The sequence below is a fragment of the Bos indicus x Bos taurus genome, chromosome 29 (assembly GCF_003369695.1).
Source record: "Bos indicus x Bos taurus breed Angus x Brahman F1 hybrid chromosome 29, Bos_hybrid_MaternalHap_v2.0, whole genome shotgun sequence".
In the NCBI taxonomy this organism is placed as follows: domain Eukaryota; kingdom Metazoa; phylum Chordata; class Mammalia; order Artiodactyla; family Bovidae; genus Bos; species Bos indicus x Bos taurus.
Genome location: NC_040104.1, coordinates 33,383,607 through 33,403,386, shown reverse-complemented (window position 1 = coordinate 33,403,386; position 19,780 = coordinate 33,383,607). Strand labels below are relative to the sequence as shown.

Genomic DNA, 19,780 nt, shown 5'->3' with positions numbered 1-19,780 from the left:
TAGCTTAGAGTTCAAGTCCCAGATGCACGGTCCCCTGTCCCACGCAGTCCTCCAAGGGCCACCATCCCCCTCATGATCAGCCTCCCCTACCCTGCGTGGAAACCACACACGCCTCGTTCTCTGCTTAAGCACTACAGTTCCAGTCTACAGGTCCATCTTCCCCACCAGACTGCGCCCTGTGAAAGCATGACTGGCTGATGCACCTCTGTGCCCCTGCCCCTGCAGAGGGCCTGGTGTGATGCCTGGTCAAGGCCTTTAGGTTCCATGAGGGCAGAGGCAGTGAATTGAACAAATACAGCCCTCAGGGTGCCTGGCAGTGTGAGTGCTCCAAAATGACAGCCGGCCAACAGAGCAACACCTCATACGGTGAACTGGATCACCGACGGGAGCGAAGTGGGCAGCACTGCACAGGGGGGCTCTGCTGGCTCGCCCTCTCCTGCCCAGTCAGGGCACTGAGCCGGCCCCATGGGCTCTGCCCTTGAACCCACGCCCGCCTGGACTGGGGCCCAACAGCTTACAGCAAGCAGGGGCCTGGAGGCAGGTGCAGGCGGGTTCCGGTGAAGGCGAGGCGTCAGACCAGGCCTCCTCTCCAGCATGCCCCACACCCCCCAGCCCGCTCCCCCTGCACTCACCTGGCTGTGCTCCAGGAAGGCGAAGAGCCACTGCAGCTTCGTCATCAAGGGCTGCGAGTTGTTTTCGGTCAAACGGAGCACACAGTGTCTGAAACTTCAAAACAGAGCACCCAGAGTTAAGCCGGGGCACCCAAAGAGCCTCTAACTCACCCACACTGTGGCAACCCAAGGCCTCCAGGCCACAGGCAGGACAGACACTTGTAGCTCAACTCAGCCAGAATCCGGGCAGGGGGGCAGGTGAACAACTCGATTTGGACAATTAAATGACCCCTGCCATCCCCCTTCCAGTTCTAACAGCCCCTGGCTCCAAGAGCTCAATGTCCTAAGGTTCTAATATCTGAACTCTCAGACATGCTCCAGAGTCCATGCCAGTATCACCACCAGCCGCGCACACCCTCCGCCCTGCGTCCCTGGGTGATGGTGTTCAGACCGTCCAGAGTAGCAGGCCCCTACTCCAACCAGAGCCCCTTCCACTAGGACCACCCCCAAGTTGTTCCTCTTTCCTCAAATGAGCGAGGCAGGGGTCAATGTGAAGAATATGCTGAAAAAAAGAGGGCGCTGTGGGGGTAGACTGGGGCTCTTGACACGTCTGATCCTATGGGAGACGAGAAGAAGCCCTTCCTGACAACCACATCCCCTGGAACAACCCAGTTCCCAGGCCCCAGCTGAGCTCCTGTTCTCACAAAAAGCTCTGAGCATACAGGGGCAGTGTAACCAAAATGTGGTCCACTTAGCAGGCTGTGACAAAGCAAGTTTGGAGAGAGCATTTAGAAACTTGTATAGTGATTTGACACCACTGTTATACAGACACGTGATCATCACCTAGTAAGTCACTGCATTATATTGTACAAAAGTAGGAGTCTACAGCAGACTGGAAATCCAAAAACAAAACAAAGCTAGTCCTTCCCCAGGCAGCTTGAGAACCACAGCAGCAGTGGTGTCAGGAAGTCCTGGAGTTCAGCTCCAACCTCGTTCCCCTGGAGCTGAAGCTGAGAGGACAAACTGCCTGGAGCTCCTCCCACAGCCAAAAACAAGCCTTACTTTGAGACTTGTCAAAAAGATGCTGAAGTGTGGTACTGGTCAAAGAACAGGGGAACCGATAAATAGAATAAAGAGCCCAGAAACAGACCCCCATAAACACAGTCAAGTGATCTTTAATAAAGGAGCAAAGGCAGTAGAATGGGGCAGACACACTCTGGTCAACAAAATGGTACTGGAACAAGTACACGTCCCCCACCAAAAAAAGTAATCTGAACACAAACCCTACACCCATCACAAAAGTTAACTCAAAATGGATCATAAAATGCTCAAGTATAAAACTCCTAGAAAACAACAAGAGAAAACCTAATGACCTTGAGTGTGGTGAATACCTTTTTAGAAAAATCACCAAAATAATAAGCCAAATTTCACTAAAGTTAAAATTTTTCTGTTACAGTATCAAGAGAATTCCAGAAAAAGATCTACCTCTGATTCATTGACTACAGTAAAGCCTAGCCAATGAAGGCTTTGACTGTATGAATCACAACAAACTGTGGAAAATTCTTAAAGAGATGGAAATAACAGACCACCTTACCTGCCTGAGAAACCCGTGTGCATGCAGGTCAAGAAGCAACAGTTAGAACTGGATATGGAACAATGGACTGGTTCAAAATTGGGAAAGAAGTACATCAAGGCTGTTTATTATTGTCACCCTGTTTATTTAACTTCTATTCAGAGTTACATCATGTGAAATGCTGGGCTGGATGAAGCTCAAGCTGGAATGAAGATTGCCAAGAAAAATATCAATAACCTCAGATATGCAGATGACACCACCCCTATGGCAGAAAGCAAGGAGTAAAGAGCTTCTTGATGAAGGTGAATGAAGAGAGTGAAAAAGCTGGCTTAAAACTCAGCATTCAGAAAAACCTTAAGATCATGGCATCCAGTCCCATTACTTCATGGCAAATACATTGGGGAAACAATGGAAACTCTGACAGACTTTATTTTCTTGGGCTCCAAAATCACCATAGACAGTGATTGCATCCTTGAAATTAAAAGACACTTGCTCCTTGGAAGAAAAGCTATGACAAACCTAGACAGCATATTAAAAAGCAGAGACATTACTTTGCCGACAAAGGTCTGTATAGTCAAATTATGGTTTTCCAACTAGTCATGTACAGATGTGAGAGTTGGACCACAAAGAAGGCTCAGCAGCAAAGAATTGATGCTTTCTAACTGTGGTGTTGGAGAACTCTTCAGAGTCCCTTGGACAGCAAGGAAATCACACCAATCCTAAAGGAAATCAACCCTGAATATTCATTGGAAGGACTAATGCTGAAGCTCCAATACTTTGGCCACCTGATGAAAAGAGCTGACTCATTAGAAAAGACCCTGATGCTGGGAAAGACTGAAGGCAGGAGGAGAAGGGGACGACAGAGGATGAGATGGTTGGATGGCATCACCGACTCGATGGATGTGAGTTTGAGGAAACTCCGGGAGATGGTGAAGGACAGGGAAAGTTGGTATGCTGCAGTAAATGGCGTCACCAAGAGTCAGACACGGCTGAGCCACTGAACAACAACAACAACCTACTAGAAAGGCCAATATCCATACACTATAGACAGTACGTATAAAACAGACAACTAATGAGATCCTATTGTACAGCTCCGGGGACTCTACTCAGTGCTCTAATTAGATCCTATTGTACAGCTCCGGGAACTCTGCTCAGTGCTCTAATTAGATCCTATTGTACAGCTCCGGGAACTCTGCTCAGTGCTCTGCGGTGACCTACGTGAGAAGGAAATCCAAAAAAGAGGGGGTAAATATATACATATAGTTGATTCACTCTGCTGTACAGTAGGAACTAACACAACATTAGCAAGCGACTATATTCCAGTAAGTACTACTTTTTTAAAAAAAGAAAGGCCAAAATCCTGAACACTGACAACACCAAATGCTAGCAAGGACAGGGAGCAACAGGAATTCTCATTTATTGCTGGTGGAAATGTAAAATAGTATAGCTACCTTGGAAGAAAGTTTTCCAATTTCTTACACAACCAGATATACTCTCACCATCCCATGCAGCAATCATACTCTTTGGTATCTACCCTAAGGAGGTGAAACCTTATGTCCACACAAACACTTCCACAAGTATGTTGATGCACGCTTTATTCATAACTGCCAACTTTGAAGCAACAAAATATCCTATATCCTTCAACAGGTTAATGGATAAATGGAACTGTGGTACATCCTGACACTGGACATTTTCCAGTGCTAAAAAGAAATGAGCTCTCAAGCCATGAAAAGAAATGGAAGAACTTTAAATGCATATTACTAAGTTAAAAAACTCAATCTGAAAAGACTACATACTATATGATTCCAATTGTATGATTCTGAAAAAGGCAAAACTATGAAAACAGTAAAAAGGTTGCCAGGAGTTGGAAGGGGATGAACAGATAGAGCAGAGGATTTTTAGGGTAGTGAAAATACACTAAATGAACCTCTGGGACAACATTAAACACACCAACATTTGCATTACAGGGTCCCAGAAGGAGAAGAGAGAGAGAAAAGGCCTGAGAAAATATTTTAAGAGGTAATAGCTGAAAACTTCCCTAATATGGGAAAGGAAAAAGTCCCATACAGGATAAACCCAAGGAGGAACACACTGAGACATATATTAATCAAACTGACAAAAGTTAAAGACAGAAAATATTAAAAACAAGGGGAAAGCAACAAATAACATAAAATGGTATCCCCATACCTTTATCAGCTGATTTTTCAGCAGAAACTCTGCCGGCCAGAAGGGAGTGGTATGGGATAGCTAAGGTGATAAAAGGGAGAAAACTGCAATCAAGAACACTCTACCCAGCAAGGCTCTCGTTCAGATTTGACAGAGAAATCAGAAGTTTTATAGACAAGCAAAAACTAGGAGAATCTAGCACCACCAAACCAGCTTTACAACGAATATTAAAGGAATTTCTCTAGGCAGAAAAGGCTACAACTAGAAACAAGAAAATTATGAACGGGACAGTCCATTGGTAAAGGCAAACATACAAAAAGGTAAGAAATCATCTACCCACAAATATGACATCAAGACCAGCAAACGTTAAGAGGAGAGCAGAAATGCAGCATATTGGAAATGCATGGGAAATTAACAGACTAGCAACTTAAAAAACAATCTGGTAGAGACTGTTATATCAAAACCTCATAGTAACTGCAAACCAAAAATCTACACTACATACACTCATAAAAAAAGAAAAAGGAATCCAAACTCCACACTAAAGATAGTCAACAAATCACAAGAGAAGAAAGCAAAGAAGATGGGAAGGGAAAAGACCTACAAAAACAAAGTCAAAACAACAAAATGGCGATAAGAACATTCATATTGATAATTACCTTAAATATAAATGGATTAAATGCTCCAGCCAAAAGACACAGACTGGCTGAATGGATGCAAAACGAGTCCCATATATATACTGTCTACAAGAAACTCACTTCAGATCTGGGGACACATATGACTGAAAATGAAGAGATGGAAAAAGGGATTCCATGCAAATAAAAATCAAAAGAAAGCTGGAGTAGCTCATCAGACAAAACAGACTTCAAAATGAAGACTGTTATAAGAGACAAATGGAGAAGGCAATGGCAACCCACTCCAGTACTGTTACCTGGAAAATCCCATGGACGGAGGAGCCTGGTGGGCCACAGTCCATGGGGTCGCGAAGAGTCAGACACAACTGAGCGACTTCACTTTCTCTTTTCACTTTCATTCATTGGAGAAGGAAATGGCAACCCACTCCAGTGTTCTTGCCTGGAGGATCCCAGGGATGGCGGAGCCTGGTGGGCTGCCGTCTATGGGGTCGCCCAGAATCGGACACGACTGAAGTGACTTAGCATAGCATAGCATAGCATAAGAGACAAAGAAGGACACTGCATAATGATCAAGGGATCAATCCAAGATCTAACTACTATAAATATGTGTGCCCAGCACAGGAGCACCTCAATATATAAGGCAAATGCTTACATTACAGCCATAAAAGGAGAAACCAACTGCAGTACAAGAATAGGAGAGGACACTAACCCTCCCCACACACTTTAATCAAGGGACAGATCATCCAAACAGAAGATTAATAGAGAAATAACGGGCTTGCATGACATATTAGACAAAACGGACTTAATTGATATTCATAGAGCATTCTATCCAAAAGCAAAATACAAATTCTTTTTCAAATGCAGGTGGAACTTCTCCAGGATTGACCACATGCTGGGCCACAAGGCAAGCCTTGGTAAATTTAAGAAAACTTGTAATCATATCAAGCATCTTTTCTGACCACAACACTAGGGATTAGAAGTACTGACCACAGGGAGAGATCAAGATGTTGGAGTAGTAGGACATGAAGCTCACCCTCTGCCACAAATACACCTATATGTGAAATGATCCTCACAGAATATCTACTGAACACTGGCAGAAGACCTCAGACAGGCTAAAAGGGCAAAAAATAAAATCTCCATGTAACTGGGTAGGGAAAAAAAGCAAGCAAGCAAGACAGGAATTGGGATGGGATGTTTACCACTGGGTGGGAGCTATAAAGGAGGAAAGACTTCTGCAACCTGGGAAGCCTCCTGACTGGCAAGGAGGTCAGCCAGGATGGAAGGGGAGCCTCATGGCCTCAGAGGAGAGCGCAGCGGCCTGTTCGTGGCAGCCAGAGCAGAGGAAGAACTGCACAGATGGTCAGTACCACCAGGCACTCCCCAGCCTGACATGCAGGTCCACTGGAGCTGGCAGCAGGGAGTGCTGGAACTCAGGCTTCAGGTATCAGAAGTGGGGAGAGGACTGGGGCTGGAATCCAGTGTGACTACACCTGGGGGTGTATGACCACCAGTCCACGGCAAGTAGATACAGGAAGGGGTTACCGTGCTTGAAAACCAGGGTAACGACAAATCAAAAACATACAATAAATTCACACACACACCCACACACAAAGAAGGGAACTATAATACAAAAGAAAATCATCAAACCACAACAGGAAAAAGAAAGGGACAAAGAAGAAATATAAATCAACAGGGAGACTTCCCTGGTGGCCCAGTGGCTTAGACTCCATGCTCCCAATGCAGAGGGCCAGGCTCGATCCCTGATCAGGGAACTAAATCACACATCCACAGCTAGCAGTTTCCATACCACAACTAAAAGACAGCACACGCCGTGACAAAGACCCAGCACAGCCAAATGAATAAATGAACAGGGAAACAAGGTTTAAAATGGCAAAAAAAAAAATACAGATCTATAAATAATTACCTTGAATGCTTGAATGTCAATGGACTAAATATACTTCAATCAAAAGATACAGAATGGAAGGTTGGATGAAAAAACAAGAGCCTTCAATATGCTGCCTATAAGTGACCCACTTTAGGGCAAAGGACACACAAAGATTGAAAGTGGGGTGATGGGAAAATATATTTCATGCAAATAGAAATGAAAAGAAAGCAGGGGTGGCAATACTCTTATCAGACAAAACAGACTTCAAAACAAAGATCATAGAACATTGTCTAATACAAAACGTACCAATGTTTCCTTAGGACAGACTCCCAAGGCCATAGAAATAAAAATAAAATCAAATGAGACTTAATCAAACTTAAAAGTTTTTGCAAAGCAAAGGAAATAAACAAAATGAAAATAATAACCTACAAAATGGAAGAAAATATTTGCAAACAATGTGACCAACGAGGGCTTAATATCCAAAATATATACAAATAGCTCATACAACTCAACAACCAAAAAAACAACCCAACAGAAAAACAGGCAGAAGACCAAAACAGACATTTCTCCAAAGTAGACAAACAGATGGCCAGTAGCATGAAAAAATGCTGTTAGGGAAATTAAATCAATAGTCTTGTTTAGGCTTCAGAGACAAAGCAGAGCAGACCTCTGACCTAGCTTTTCACCTGCCTGGACACTGCCCTGACTTTGAGTGCCCTGACTGCCTGCTGTGAATGCAAGACTTGAGGCACCACAGATAAGATCGGAGACAGGTTCTGAAATCGTTGAGCCCCTGGAGGGGTACTGGTCAACCAAGCGCCAGGCTTAACAAGATTCCAAGTTTTACAGGACAAAAAAATAGCATTGACATGAAACCAGAGCTGCAATTTGCTCACAGATTGATGGTATCAGTTTGCATCCAGGGATTAAAAGCAGGAACCCAAAACTGCAATTTTTGAAGTCTCACCACATGGAGCGGATGCACTAGCTGGGACCTTTTCCCAAAAACCTACCTGTTTGGTGATGTATCCCCTGCTGTTTCTATTTCTCTTTTCTTTTAATGTTAGTATACTGAAACCAAGCTAGATAATTCCCTAATAAATATTTGTATTACTTATTTGTATATAAGGAGTGGTTTATTTTGTTAACAAATCCTTTGAACCTGAGACGAAAGTGAAAACAAGACACTAGTTGGCTGAGTAGGATTTGTGAAACAAAACGCCCTCTTCAAGAAGAAAGAGATTAAGGTTGATGAAGAGTTTATTTCCAGATGGCAAGATTCACCTTATTGCTCGTCAGCTAATGAACGGTACATAGTCACTGGATTATGTGAGAATTGGAATCTTAAAAAGTGGTCCAAACCCTGAGCAGTTACTGAATGTTTGCGGTTCGCACAGACTGAAAAAGGACAAGAATGTGACACTCTGGGTGAGACGCTGGATCCTCTTCTCTGCCTACTGTAAGGTACATGAAGCTAACTTAAAATTGTCTAAGAAGTTACAACTGGAAAAAGAATTATGAGATTTGTGAGGGCAACTGTCCATGCTACAATGCCAAAATTATACTGGCATTAAAAAAAAAATTGGCATTAAATGTTCACTTTTTAAGTAGGCTCTCCCTTGCGCCTGCCCACAGCTCTAACAGTGTCCCCCAATGCCCTCTCTCTCCTGTTTGTGCAGTTGTGGACTTCTACCTCCCCAACTCGCTGTCTCCCTCTCCATCAGCTAATCCCCTTCTAACTTCCCCTATCAGGGGAGTGAGGAGCCTAGCTTCCCCAACTCTAGCAAGTTTCTTTGCCCCTTCAGATTCTTCTGATCAAAGACCCCACCTCCCCAGGGGTACAATCCAAGATTTTTATCAGCCCATCTGCCCCTTTTATCACAGTCAATTTTAGCACTATTTGGTCTATATTTCAGCTGTACAACTGTGACTATAGAAAGATGACTTTTTTTTTTGGACACAGGATGGCCATGATATTCTTTAGACTCTGGATTTTTTTTTCTCTTTGAAACTGCAAAACTGGTTCTTTTTGCATTTGCAGTTAAAACACAGGCAGGCTGTTAAAAAGCATTGCCTAGAGAATAGCTTGGTGGCTCAGACAGTCAAGAATCTGCCTGCCATTCAGGAGACCAAAGTTCAATCCCTGGGTCAGGAGATCCCCTGAAGAAGGAAATGGCAACCCACTCCAGTATTTTTGCCTGGAGAATCCCATGGACAGAGGAGCCTGGCAGGCTAAAGCCCGCCACTCAGACACAACTGAGTGACTAAGCACTCACACAGGGAAAAGCTTGAAGTTAACCCTTGCATGTCCTTGAAATACACAGCCCACTTTGCCTGAAACCTCAGCCTTGGGTAAATTATAACTTCAAGCCAAGAAAGAAAGGGTTGGGGGGAGGGGTCAAAGAGACATTTTAAATCTCAAGCAGAAAACTATGACATCTCTGTCTGGATTTATGTATGTCTCAGTGTGTCTTTGTTTTGGATAATATTGCTGAGGTTAATCTGCATATGAACTCTAATTCAATTGACTTAAAAAAAGTAAGCATTTACAAATCAAACAATTACAAGAGAAATCAACCTAAATGAATTTCAGGTTCACATGAACTGGGAAATAGTAAATATTTTATGGCTTCCCAGGTGGCTCTAGTGATAAAGCCTGCCAATGCAGGAGACATAAGAAACATGGGTTTGATCCCTGGGTCAGGAACATACCCTAGCGGAGGAAATAGAAATCCATGTATGGATGTGAGAGTTGGACTGTGAAGAAGGCTGAGCGCTGAAGAATTGATGCTTTTGAACTGTGGTGTTGGAGAAGACTCTTGAGAGTCCCTTGGACTGCAAGGACATCCAACCAGTCCATTCTGAAGGAGATCAGCCCTGGGATTTCTTTGGAAGGAATGATGCTAAAGCTGAAACTCCAATACTTTGGCCACCTCATGCAAAGAGTTGACTCATTGGAAAAGACTCTGATGCTGGGAGGGATTGGGGGCAAGAGGAGAAGGGGACGACAGAGGATGAGATGGCTGGATGGCATCACTGACTCAATGGACGTGAGTCTGAGTGAACTCCGGGAGTTGGTGATGGGCAGGGAGGCCTGGCGTGCTGCGATTCATGGGGTCCCAGAGTCGGACACGACTGAGCGACTGATCTGATCTGATTCTTGCCTGCAGAATCCCATGACCTGAGGAACCTGGTGGGCTACAGTCCATGGGGTCACAAAGAGTCAGACACAACTGAAGCAACTCATCATTAATGTTTATTTGCTAATCTAATTAAGACATGTCTTGAGTCATCAACACTGTGTAATACTTTTATTGTGCCTAGTTTAATGTAAGCTAAATTTGTCCATAAGGAAAGTAACTCAAATGAAGAAACTTTTAAACAAAGAAAAATGTAAAAGAGACAGGAGCTTTTAGATAAATTCTATTAATTTATAAATGCTTCATTATGCTTTAGGAATGTCTATCTAAAATAGTCTCTCCAGGTTGGAGTAACTTGAATTTCTAGAGTTGTGCTAAACTAATTGATGAAAGTTTACTGAATAGCTAGGTCATTTCCAAATAAAATAAGATTCTAAAATATTAATTACTGAACACTAACTTCCTCTTACAGAGAAACTAAAGAGATCCTGCACTATTAATGAGTATGTTTGGTGCCACCCTGAGATTTTCTCTATAAGAAAGCAAATGTTTTTAGAAATTATCACTGGTATTTATGTTCACCAATTTACAGAATGCTAATATAAAGGACAGTTCAGGGTTGCTTAAGGATAGTAGGATGTGTGTTTTTAGTTTAAAAAAAAAAGTATGAAAATTGAAATTACATTTTATTAAGAAAAAAAGGTCTGACATACAGGTATCTGTTTCTAAATGAACAAAGTGATTTTTGTTTTTTTAAACAGAGGTTTATGGAAGACGGACGCCAAGAAAAGAGTTTTGTGCATAGTACAAATTTTCAGACATCTAATTGCCTTTGATAATGGATTTTAAGTTTCTTTACCTCTAAAGTGATCTGTTCTATGTTAACCTTCAAAATCTTTTGTTACTTTGGCCAAGTAAATAACTGTTTCACGGTGACCTATATGATCCTATCTAACTGAGTGTTATAAACCTTTTTTATAGTTTTGGCAAAACTTTCTAAAATTAAATTCTCAGTTCAGTTCAGTTCAGTGGCTCAGTCCTGTCTGACTCTTTGGGACCCCATGGACTGCAGCACGCCAGGCCTCCCTGTCCATCACCAACTCCCGGAGTCTACCCAAACCCATGTCCATTGAGTCGGTGATGCCATCCAACCATCTTTGCCATCCAACCATCTCATCCTCTGTCATCCCCTTCTCCTCCTGCTTTCAATCTTTCCCAGCATCAGGGTTTTTTCAAATGAGTCAGCTCTTTGCATCAGGTGACCAAAGTATTGGAGTTTCAGCTTCAGCATCAGTCCTTCCAATGAACATTCAGGACTGATTTCCTTTAGGATGGACTGGCTGGATCTCCTTGCAGTCCAAGGAACTCTCAAGAGTCTTCTCCAACACCACAGTTCAAAAGCATCAATTCTTCAGCATTCAGCTTTCTTTATGATCCAACTCTCACATCCACACATGACTACTGGAAAAACCAGAACCTTGACTAGACAGGCCTTTGTTGGCAAAGTAGTGTCTCTGCTTTTCAATATGCTGTCTAGGTTGGTCATAACTTTTCTTCCAAGGAGTAAGCGTCTTTTTATTTCATGGCTGCAGTCACCATCTGCAGTGATTTTGGAGCCCCAAAAAGTAAAAGTCTGACACTGTTTCCACTGTTTCTCCATCTATTTGCCATGAAATGATGGGACCAGATACCATGATCTTAGTTTTCTGAATATTGAGCTTTAAGCCAACTTTTTCACTCTCCTCTTTCACTTTCATCAAAAGGCTCTTTAGTTCTTCTTCACTTTCTGCCATAAGGGTGGTGTCATCTGCATATCTGGGGTTATTGATATTTCTCTTGGCAATCTTGATTCCAGCTTGTGCTTCATCCAGCCCAGCATTTCTCATGATGTACTCTGCATATAATGAAGTTCTTTTGATCTCTAGCTGACTTTGAAGTGCTTTAGAGGGCCCCTGAGACATCCCAAAGAGAGATATTAAACTACCTGGGTTCATTTGACATGTTAAATTACATGAGAAGTATTGTTGGAGGAGTGACAAATCTTTGGTTATACTGTATGGCTGATTTACTAATATAGATATCCTAAAATTATGTGGAATTCATAAAGATCTGATATGTCCTGATAAAATGTTGTCAATTAAAATTCTACTTTTCATATGAAAGTGTTATGTGTCACAGCAATGACCAGGTTGCTTTGTCAACTGTAACATAATCAGATTTTAAACACGCCTTCTATGGTTTCATTCTGATGCCTTTGCAAAAATAATGCTACGTCTTCAAGATTTATAGAAAAGACTTTCTAAGAGAAACCAGATAAACACATTTTGTTATTAACAGTTAACACGGTACCAGACTGAAATTTGTTAAGAAAACAAAGTTTTCTTAGAATGCAGCTTTGGTAACAGATTGTGAATTTCTTTGCCTTTAAGTTATTTATATTTGTTTTTAAAATCCTATTTTTTTAAATATCTTATCCCTTTGGTAAAGTAAATAAGTATTACTTCACAATGATCTCTGAAGATTATGGTACTCTGGTAAAGCACTGAACATAAAGCTCATTCTGCTTTGCTGTTGTTCAGTCGCTCAGTCGTGTCCGACTCTGTGCCACCCCATGGACAGCAGCACACCAGGCTTCCCTGGCTTTCACTATCTCCTGGAGCTTGCTCATACTCATGTCCACTGAGTCACTGATGTCATCCAACCATCTCATCCTCTGTCATCCCCTTCTCCACCTGCCTTCAAGCTTTCCCAGCACTCTCAGACTATTGCTATCCTGATGTCCTTAAAACATGGCAATAGTCTACTCCTAAATTCAGTTCAGTTCACTTGCTCAGTCATGTCTGACTCTTTGTGACCCCTTGGACTGCAACACACCAGACTTCCCTGTCGATCATCAACTCCCAGAGCTTCCTTAAACTCATGCCCATTGAGTCAGGGATGCTATCCAACCATCTCATCCAATGAGTCAGTTCTTCACATCAGGTGGCCACAAGTATTGGAGTTTCAGTCAACATCAGTCCTTCCAATGAATATTCAGGACTGATTTCCTTTAGGATGGACTGGTTCGATCTCCTTGCAGTCCAAGGGACTCTCAAGAGTCTTCTCCAACACCATAGTTCAAAAGCATTGATTCTTCAGCACTCAGCTTTCTTTATGGTCCAACTCTCACATCCATACATGACTACTGGAAAAACCACAGCCTTGACTAGACACACCTTTGTTGGCAAAGTAATGTCTCTGCTTTTTCATATGTTGTCTAGGTTGGTCATAGCTTTCTTCCAAGGAGCAAGCATCTTTTAACTTCATGGCTGCAGTCACCATCTGCAGTGATTTTGGAGTCCCCAAAAATAAAGTCTGACACTGTTTCCATTATTTCCCCATCTATTTGCCATGAAGTGATGGGACTGGATGCCGCGATCTTAGTTTTCTGAATGTTGAGTTTTAAGCCAACTTCTTCACTCTCCTCTTTCAATTTCATCAAGAGGCTCTTTAGTTCTTCTTCACTTTCTGCCATAAGGGTGGTGTCATCTGCATATCTGAGGTTATTGATATTTCTCTTGGCAATCTTGATTCCAGCCTGTGCTTCATCCAGCCCAGCATTTCTCATGATGTACTCTGCATATGAGGTAGACAAGTAGGGTGACAATATACAGCCTTGACGTTTTCCTTTCCCAATTTGGAACCAGTCTGTTGTTCCATTTCCAGTTCTAACTGTTGCTTCTTGACCTGCATACAGATTTCTCAGGAAGCAGGTCAGGTGGTCTGGTATTCCCATCTCTTTAAGAATTTTCCACAGTTTGTTGTGATCCACATGGTGCTGCGGTTCATGGGGTTGCAAAGAGTAGGACACAACTGAGCAACTGAACTGAACTGAACACAGTCAAAGGCTTTGGCATAGTCAATAAAGCAGAAGTAAATGTTTTTCTGGAACTCTCTTACTTTTTCAATGATTCAATGGATGTTGACAACTTGATCTCTGGTTCCTCTGCTTTTCTAAATCCAGCTTGAACATCTGGAAGTTCATGGTTCACGTACTGTTGAAGCCTGGCTTGGAGAATTTTGAGTATTACTTTGCTAGCATGTGAGATGAGTGCAATTAAATTGGGGAGTTTAAAATGGGTAAGCAATAGCTGTAAATCAAACAGTCAGGGGCTATGGGAAACCCAAAACATCCACTTAGCTATTCTCTACTCCCTGACAAACTTCATTTTTATTTGATGGGACAAAGCGTTCCCTGGCTGCAGGGTTAAAACCCTTAACAATGAAAAATGTTTATGTTTCAAACAACATTAAATTCCAGTTTTGTTACTCATTTCTCAGATATAGTTCCTTGTTGTTATAGTGTTTAAAATTTAATTAAGTTGTTAAAAGGACACTTTAAGTTTGTTTCTTATATCAGTAGTCAATCTTTGGATAAAGATCAGATGCTCCACGATCTACAACCAGGAGATTAACACTAAGTTAACACTAAGAATAACAGTAAGTTATTTACCTAAGTCAGATGACCTGGGGATATACCTAATGACAGTTCCTGGCTTAAATTCTTACTTGTGACCTTAGTAATAACGGCTAGCTATATTATGTTCTATGTCACTTGTTCCAGAAAATTGTTGTCTCTCACATTACCAAGTATATGACTGAGCTACTGATAAAAGGATGTATTTAGTTCCCTACGAAATCAATGGGTTTAATAATGTAACTCCAGATATGGGAAGAAGCAACAAGAGAGAATATTTTCCTGGTTCAAGAGGCTAATAAGATAGGTATGGTCTGGAGACTTTTTGGTATTCATGGGGCCTAGTCCAATGACAGCACACTGAGTGGCCTATCAATGAAATCCTGTCTAGACCTGGGAACGAGCCTTTCTAGCACCATGGGACACAATGGCCATGAAATGCCCCCAAAGCATAGTCATTTCTGTGGCTGTGAAGGGCCCTGCTAACTGGAAACTGGCACTAGCAGACTGCCTCTGCAAAGATTAAATCACGGCCACTACACTGCTGACCTTCAACATTCTCTGAAAAGAATTCAGGGTGGATATCAGGAAGCAGGCGCTCACTCTGTGCTCCAGGAAAAAGGGAAAAAACAGGCCTTCAGATAGTCAGATGTTTTCAGGTAATGTTTTTTATCTTTTATGAGCCCAAATTCTTCAATCTTCTCATACTTAGAGAAACACTAACACCATGGTCCAATGTCTGGTCCTGTTTCTCCTGGCTGGCCTTTCTTCTAGTCACCTTGACAGCTCTTCTACTTTTATGCAGATTGATGATGACATCAGTTTGCATCCAAGGATTTCAAGCGTGAACCGCAAACTGCAATTTTTTAAGTCTCACCCATGGAGTGGACACGCTACTTGGGACCTTTCCCCAGCTGGGACTCCATATGTGCTGTGACACAGGACTTCCCAGCACTGTTTGAGTCTAGATGTTGGTCAAAATCCAATTTGGTGATGTATCCTCTGCTGTTTCTATTTCTCTTTTCTTTTAATGTTAGTATACTGAAAGTAAGCTAGATAATTCTCTAATAAATATTTGTATTATTTGTATAAAACAAATAGCTTATTTTGTTAACAAATTCTTTGAACCTGAGACGAAAGTGAAAACTTTCAGTAAAACAGATGCTCAGTATCACTAATTATTAGAGAAACACAAACCAAATGAGGTACCACCACGTGCCAGTCAGAATGTCCATCATTAAAAAAGTGTACAGGGACTTCCCTGATGGTCCAGCGGTTAAGAATTTGCCTGCTGATGCAAAGGACACGGGTTCAAATCCTGCTCTGGGAACATTCCACATACCATAGAGCAACTAAGCCCACATGCCACAACTATTGAAGCCCACACACGCTAGAGGCCGCATGCCACAACTACAGAGCCCGACCCCAAGGGCTGAAACTACTGAAACCTAGGTACCCGACAGCCAGTGCTCTGCCACAGAAGAAGACACCGCAGTGAAAAGCCCCCACTCGACGTAACCGGAGAAAGCCCATGCATAGCAACGAAGACCCAGCACAGCCAAAAATAAATAATTAATCACTTTTCTTTTAAAAGCCTTCATATAACAAATGCCGGAGAGTGTGGAGAAAAGGGAATCCTCCTACCCTGTTGGTGGGAATGTAGGTTGCTGCAGCCACCATGGAAAACAGTATGGAGGTTCCTCAGAAAAGTTAAAATAGAATTACTATATGATTCAGCAATTGCAATCCTGGGCATCTGTACAGACAAAACTATAATTCAAAAAGATATATGTACTCCTAAGTGCATAGCAACAACATTCACAATAGCCAGGACATGGAAATAACATAAATGTCCATCAACAAATGAATGGAATAAGAAAATGTGGTACATATATACAATGGAATACACTAATCAGCCATAAAGAGAATGAAATGATGCCATTTGCAGCAACAGGGATGTAACTAGAGATTATCATACTAAGTGAAATAAGTCAGAAAGAGAAAAACAAGTATCATAAGATACCACTTTTAAGTGGAATCTAAAATATAACACAAATGAACTTATATATGAAATAGAAAGAATCACAGACATAGAGAATAGACTGGTGACTGCCAAGAGGGACACTGGTGGAAGAAGAATGGATCGAGTTCTTGAGTTTAGCAGATGGAAACTGTTACATATGTAATGGATAAATACGGTCCTACTGTATAGTACAGGAACTATATTCAATATCCTGTGATAAACCATAATGGAAAAGAAGATGAAAAAGAATGTATAAACAAATTGAACCTACTTAAACTAAAAGGGTTTTGCATAGCAAAAGAAACTATAAATAAAATGAAAAGACAAACCACAGATTGGGAGAAAATATTTGCAAATGATGTGACTGACAAGGGATGGTTCTACAAAATTTACAAAGAGCTCATAAGGCTTAATATCATCAAAGCAAACCACCCAATCAAAAAATGGGCAGAAGGCCCAAACAGACATTTCTCCACAAAAGACATACAGGTGGCCAAGAGGCACATGAAAAGATGTTCAACATCACTAATTATTAGAGAAATGCAAATCAAAACTACAATGAAAGGATTGGTGCAAGATGGCAGAGTACAAGGATGTGTGCTCATCTTCTCCTGCTGCTGCTAAGGCGCTTCAGTCGTGTCCGACCCTGTGTGACCCCATAGACGGCAGCCCACCAGGCTCCACCCTCCCTGGGATTCTCTAGGCAAGAACACTGGAGTGGGTTGCCATTTCCTTCCCCAATGCATGAAAAGCGAAAAGTGAAAGTAAAGTTGCTCAGTCGTGTCCGACTCTCAGCAACCCCATGGACTGCAGCCTACCAGGCTCCTCTGTCAATGGGATTTTCCAGGCAAGAGTACTAGAGTGGGTTGCCATTGCCTTCTCCCATCTTCTCCTACCAGAGCACAAAAATTGCAACTAGCTGTTAAACCACCATTGACAGGAAGACACTGGAACCCACTAAAAAAAGATACCCTACATCCAAGAACTAAGGAGAAGCCACAACAAGACAGTCGGAGGGGCACAATTACAATAAAATCAAACTCTATAGCTGCCAGGAGGGCAACTCACAAACTGTTGACCAATAATACCAAAGAAGTTCTCACACTGTTGTGAAGATTCTAGGCCTCAAATTAGGTTTCCAAGCCTGAAGATCCAGCCAAGGGACTGGGAATACACAGGGAATCTGATCTGGAAGGCCAGCAGGATTTGATTACAGAGCTTCCATAGGACTGGAGAAAACAGAGAGTCCTGGAGGGCACAAACAAAATCTTGTGCTCAACAGGACCCAGGGGAAAGGAGCAGTGACCCCACAGGACACTGAGCGAGACCTGCCTCTGAGTGTCTGAGGGTCTCCTGCAGAGGTGTGGGTCAATGGTGGTCTGTCATGGGGATGGGGGCACCAGCAGCAGCAGTCCTAGGAGATGTGTCTCCACATAAGTCCTCTTGGAGGTCATCAATAGCCCTACTTTTGTTGTTGTTCAATCACTCAGTCATGTCCAACTCTTTGTGACTCCAAGGACTGCAGCACACCAGGCCTCCATGTCCTTCACCATCTCCCAGAGCTGTCACCTGCTTATTTAACTTATATGCAGAGTACATCATGCAAAATGCCAGGCTGGATGAAGCACAAGCTGGAATCAAGGTTGCCAGGAGAAACATCAATAACCTCAGATATGCAGATGACACCATGCTTATGGTAGAAAATGAAAAGGAACTAAAGAGCCTCTTGATGAAGGTAAAAGAGGAGAGTAAAAAAGTTGGCTTAAAACTCAACATTCAAAAAACTAAGATCATGACATCCAGTCGCATCACTTCATGGCAAACAGGCAGGGAAACAATGGAAACAGTGACAGACCTTATTTTCTTGAGCCTTACTAAGGCAATGGCACCCCACTCCAGTACTCTTGCCTGGAAGACCCCATGGACGGAGGAGCCTGGTGGGCTGCACTCCATGGGGTCACGAAGAGTCGGACACGACTGAGTGACTTCACTTTCACTTTTCACTTTCATGCATTGGAGAAGGAAATGGCAACCCACTCCAGTGTTCTTGCCTGGAGAATCCCAGGGACGGGGAAGCTTGGTGGGCTGCCATCTATGGGGTCGCACAGAGTCGGACTCGACTGAAGAGACTTAGCAGCACCAACATAGAAGCATATAGACTTCAGGACTGGGTCGCCTCAGGCCAAAGAACTAATAGGAAGGGAGCACAACCCCACCCATCAGCAGACAATTGGATTCAAATTTTACTGAGCACTACCCTGCCCACCAGAGCAAATCCCAGTTTTCCCCACAGCCAGTCCATCCTATCAGGAAGCTTGCACAAGCCTCTTATCCTCATCCACCAGAGGGCAGGCAAAAGAAATAAGAACTGCAATCCCATCAGCCTCCAGACCTAAAACCACAATCACAGAAAGCTACCTCAAATGAAAAGAAATAGGATTATTTCCCAGATGAATAAACAAGATAAATCCCTAGAAAAACAACTAAATGAAGTAGAGATAGGCAACCTCCCAGAAAAAGAATTCAGAATAATGATAGTGAAGATGATTCAGGATCTCAGGAAAAGAATGAAGGCAAAGATTGAGAAGATTTAAGAAATGTTTACCAAGGACCTAGAAAAAGAACAAAGAACAAACAAACAGAGATGAGCAATACACTAGAAGGAATCAATAGCAGGATAACTAAGGCAGAAGAATGGATAAGTGACCTGGGAGAATAGTGGAAATCAATGCTGCAAAGCAGAATACAGAAAAAATAATGAAAAGAAATGAAGACTGCCTAACAGACCTTTAACATCACCTTAACATCACTTAGGAGTTGGTGATGGACAGAGAAGCCTGGCATGCTGTAGTCCATGGGGTCACAAAGAATTAGACCCAACTGAGCGACTGGACTGAACTAAAAGACCTCTGGGAGAACATTAAATGCACCAATATTCACATTATAGGGGTCATAGAAGGAGAAGAGAGAGACAAAGGAACCAAGAAAACATTTGAAGAGATAATAGCTGAAAACTTCCCAAACATGGAAAAGGAAACAGTCAACCATGTCCAGTTAGAGCAGAGAGTTCCAGGCAGGATAAACCCCATAAGGAACACACCAAGACACATAATCAAACTGACAAAAATTAAAGACAAACTATTAAAAAAAAAGGGAAAAAAGACAACACATAAGGGAAAACCCATAATGTTATCAGCCAATTTCTCAACGGAAACTCTGCAAGCCAGAAGGGAATGCCACAAAATATTCAAAATGATGAAAGGGAAGAACCGAAAACCAAGAATATCCAGCAAG

The 19,780-nt window shown here is 42.3% G+C and overlaps 1 protein-coding gene across 1 annotated transcript in view; it reads right to left on the bottom strand.

The window, feature by feature from the left end:
- USP35 (ubiquitin specific peptidase 35) overlaps positions 1–19,780 on the bottom strand; it is a 64,348-nt gene that overhangs the window by 4,656 nt on the left and 39,912 nt on the right. The window contains exon 8 of the mRNA XM_027531771.1: positions 633–726. Within this exon, the coding sequence (XP_027387572.1) occupies positions 633–726 (94 nt within the window). The remainder of the gene's footprint in view (positions 1–632; positions 727–19,780) is intronic.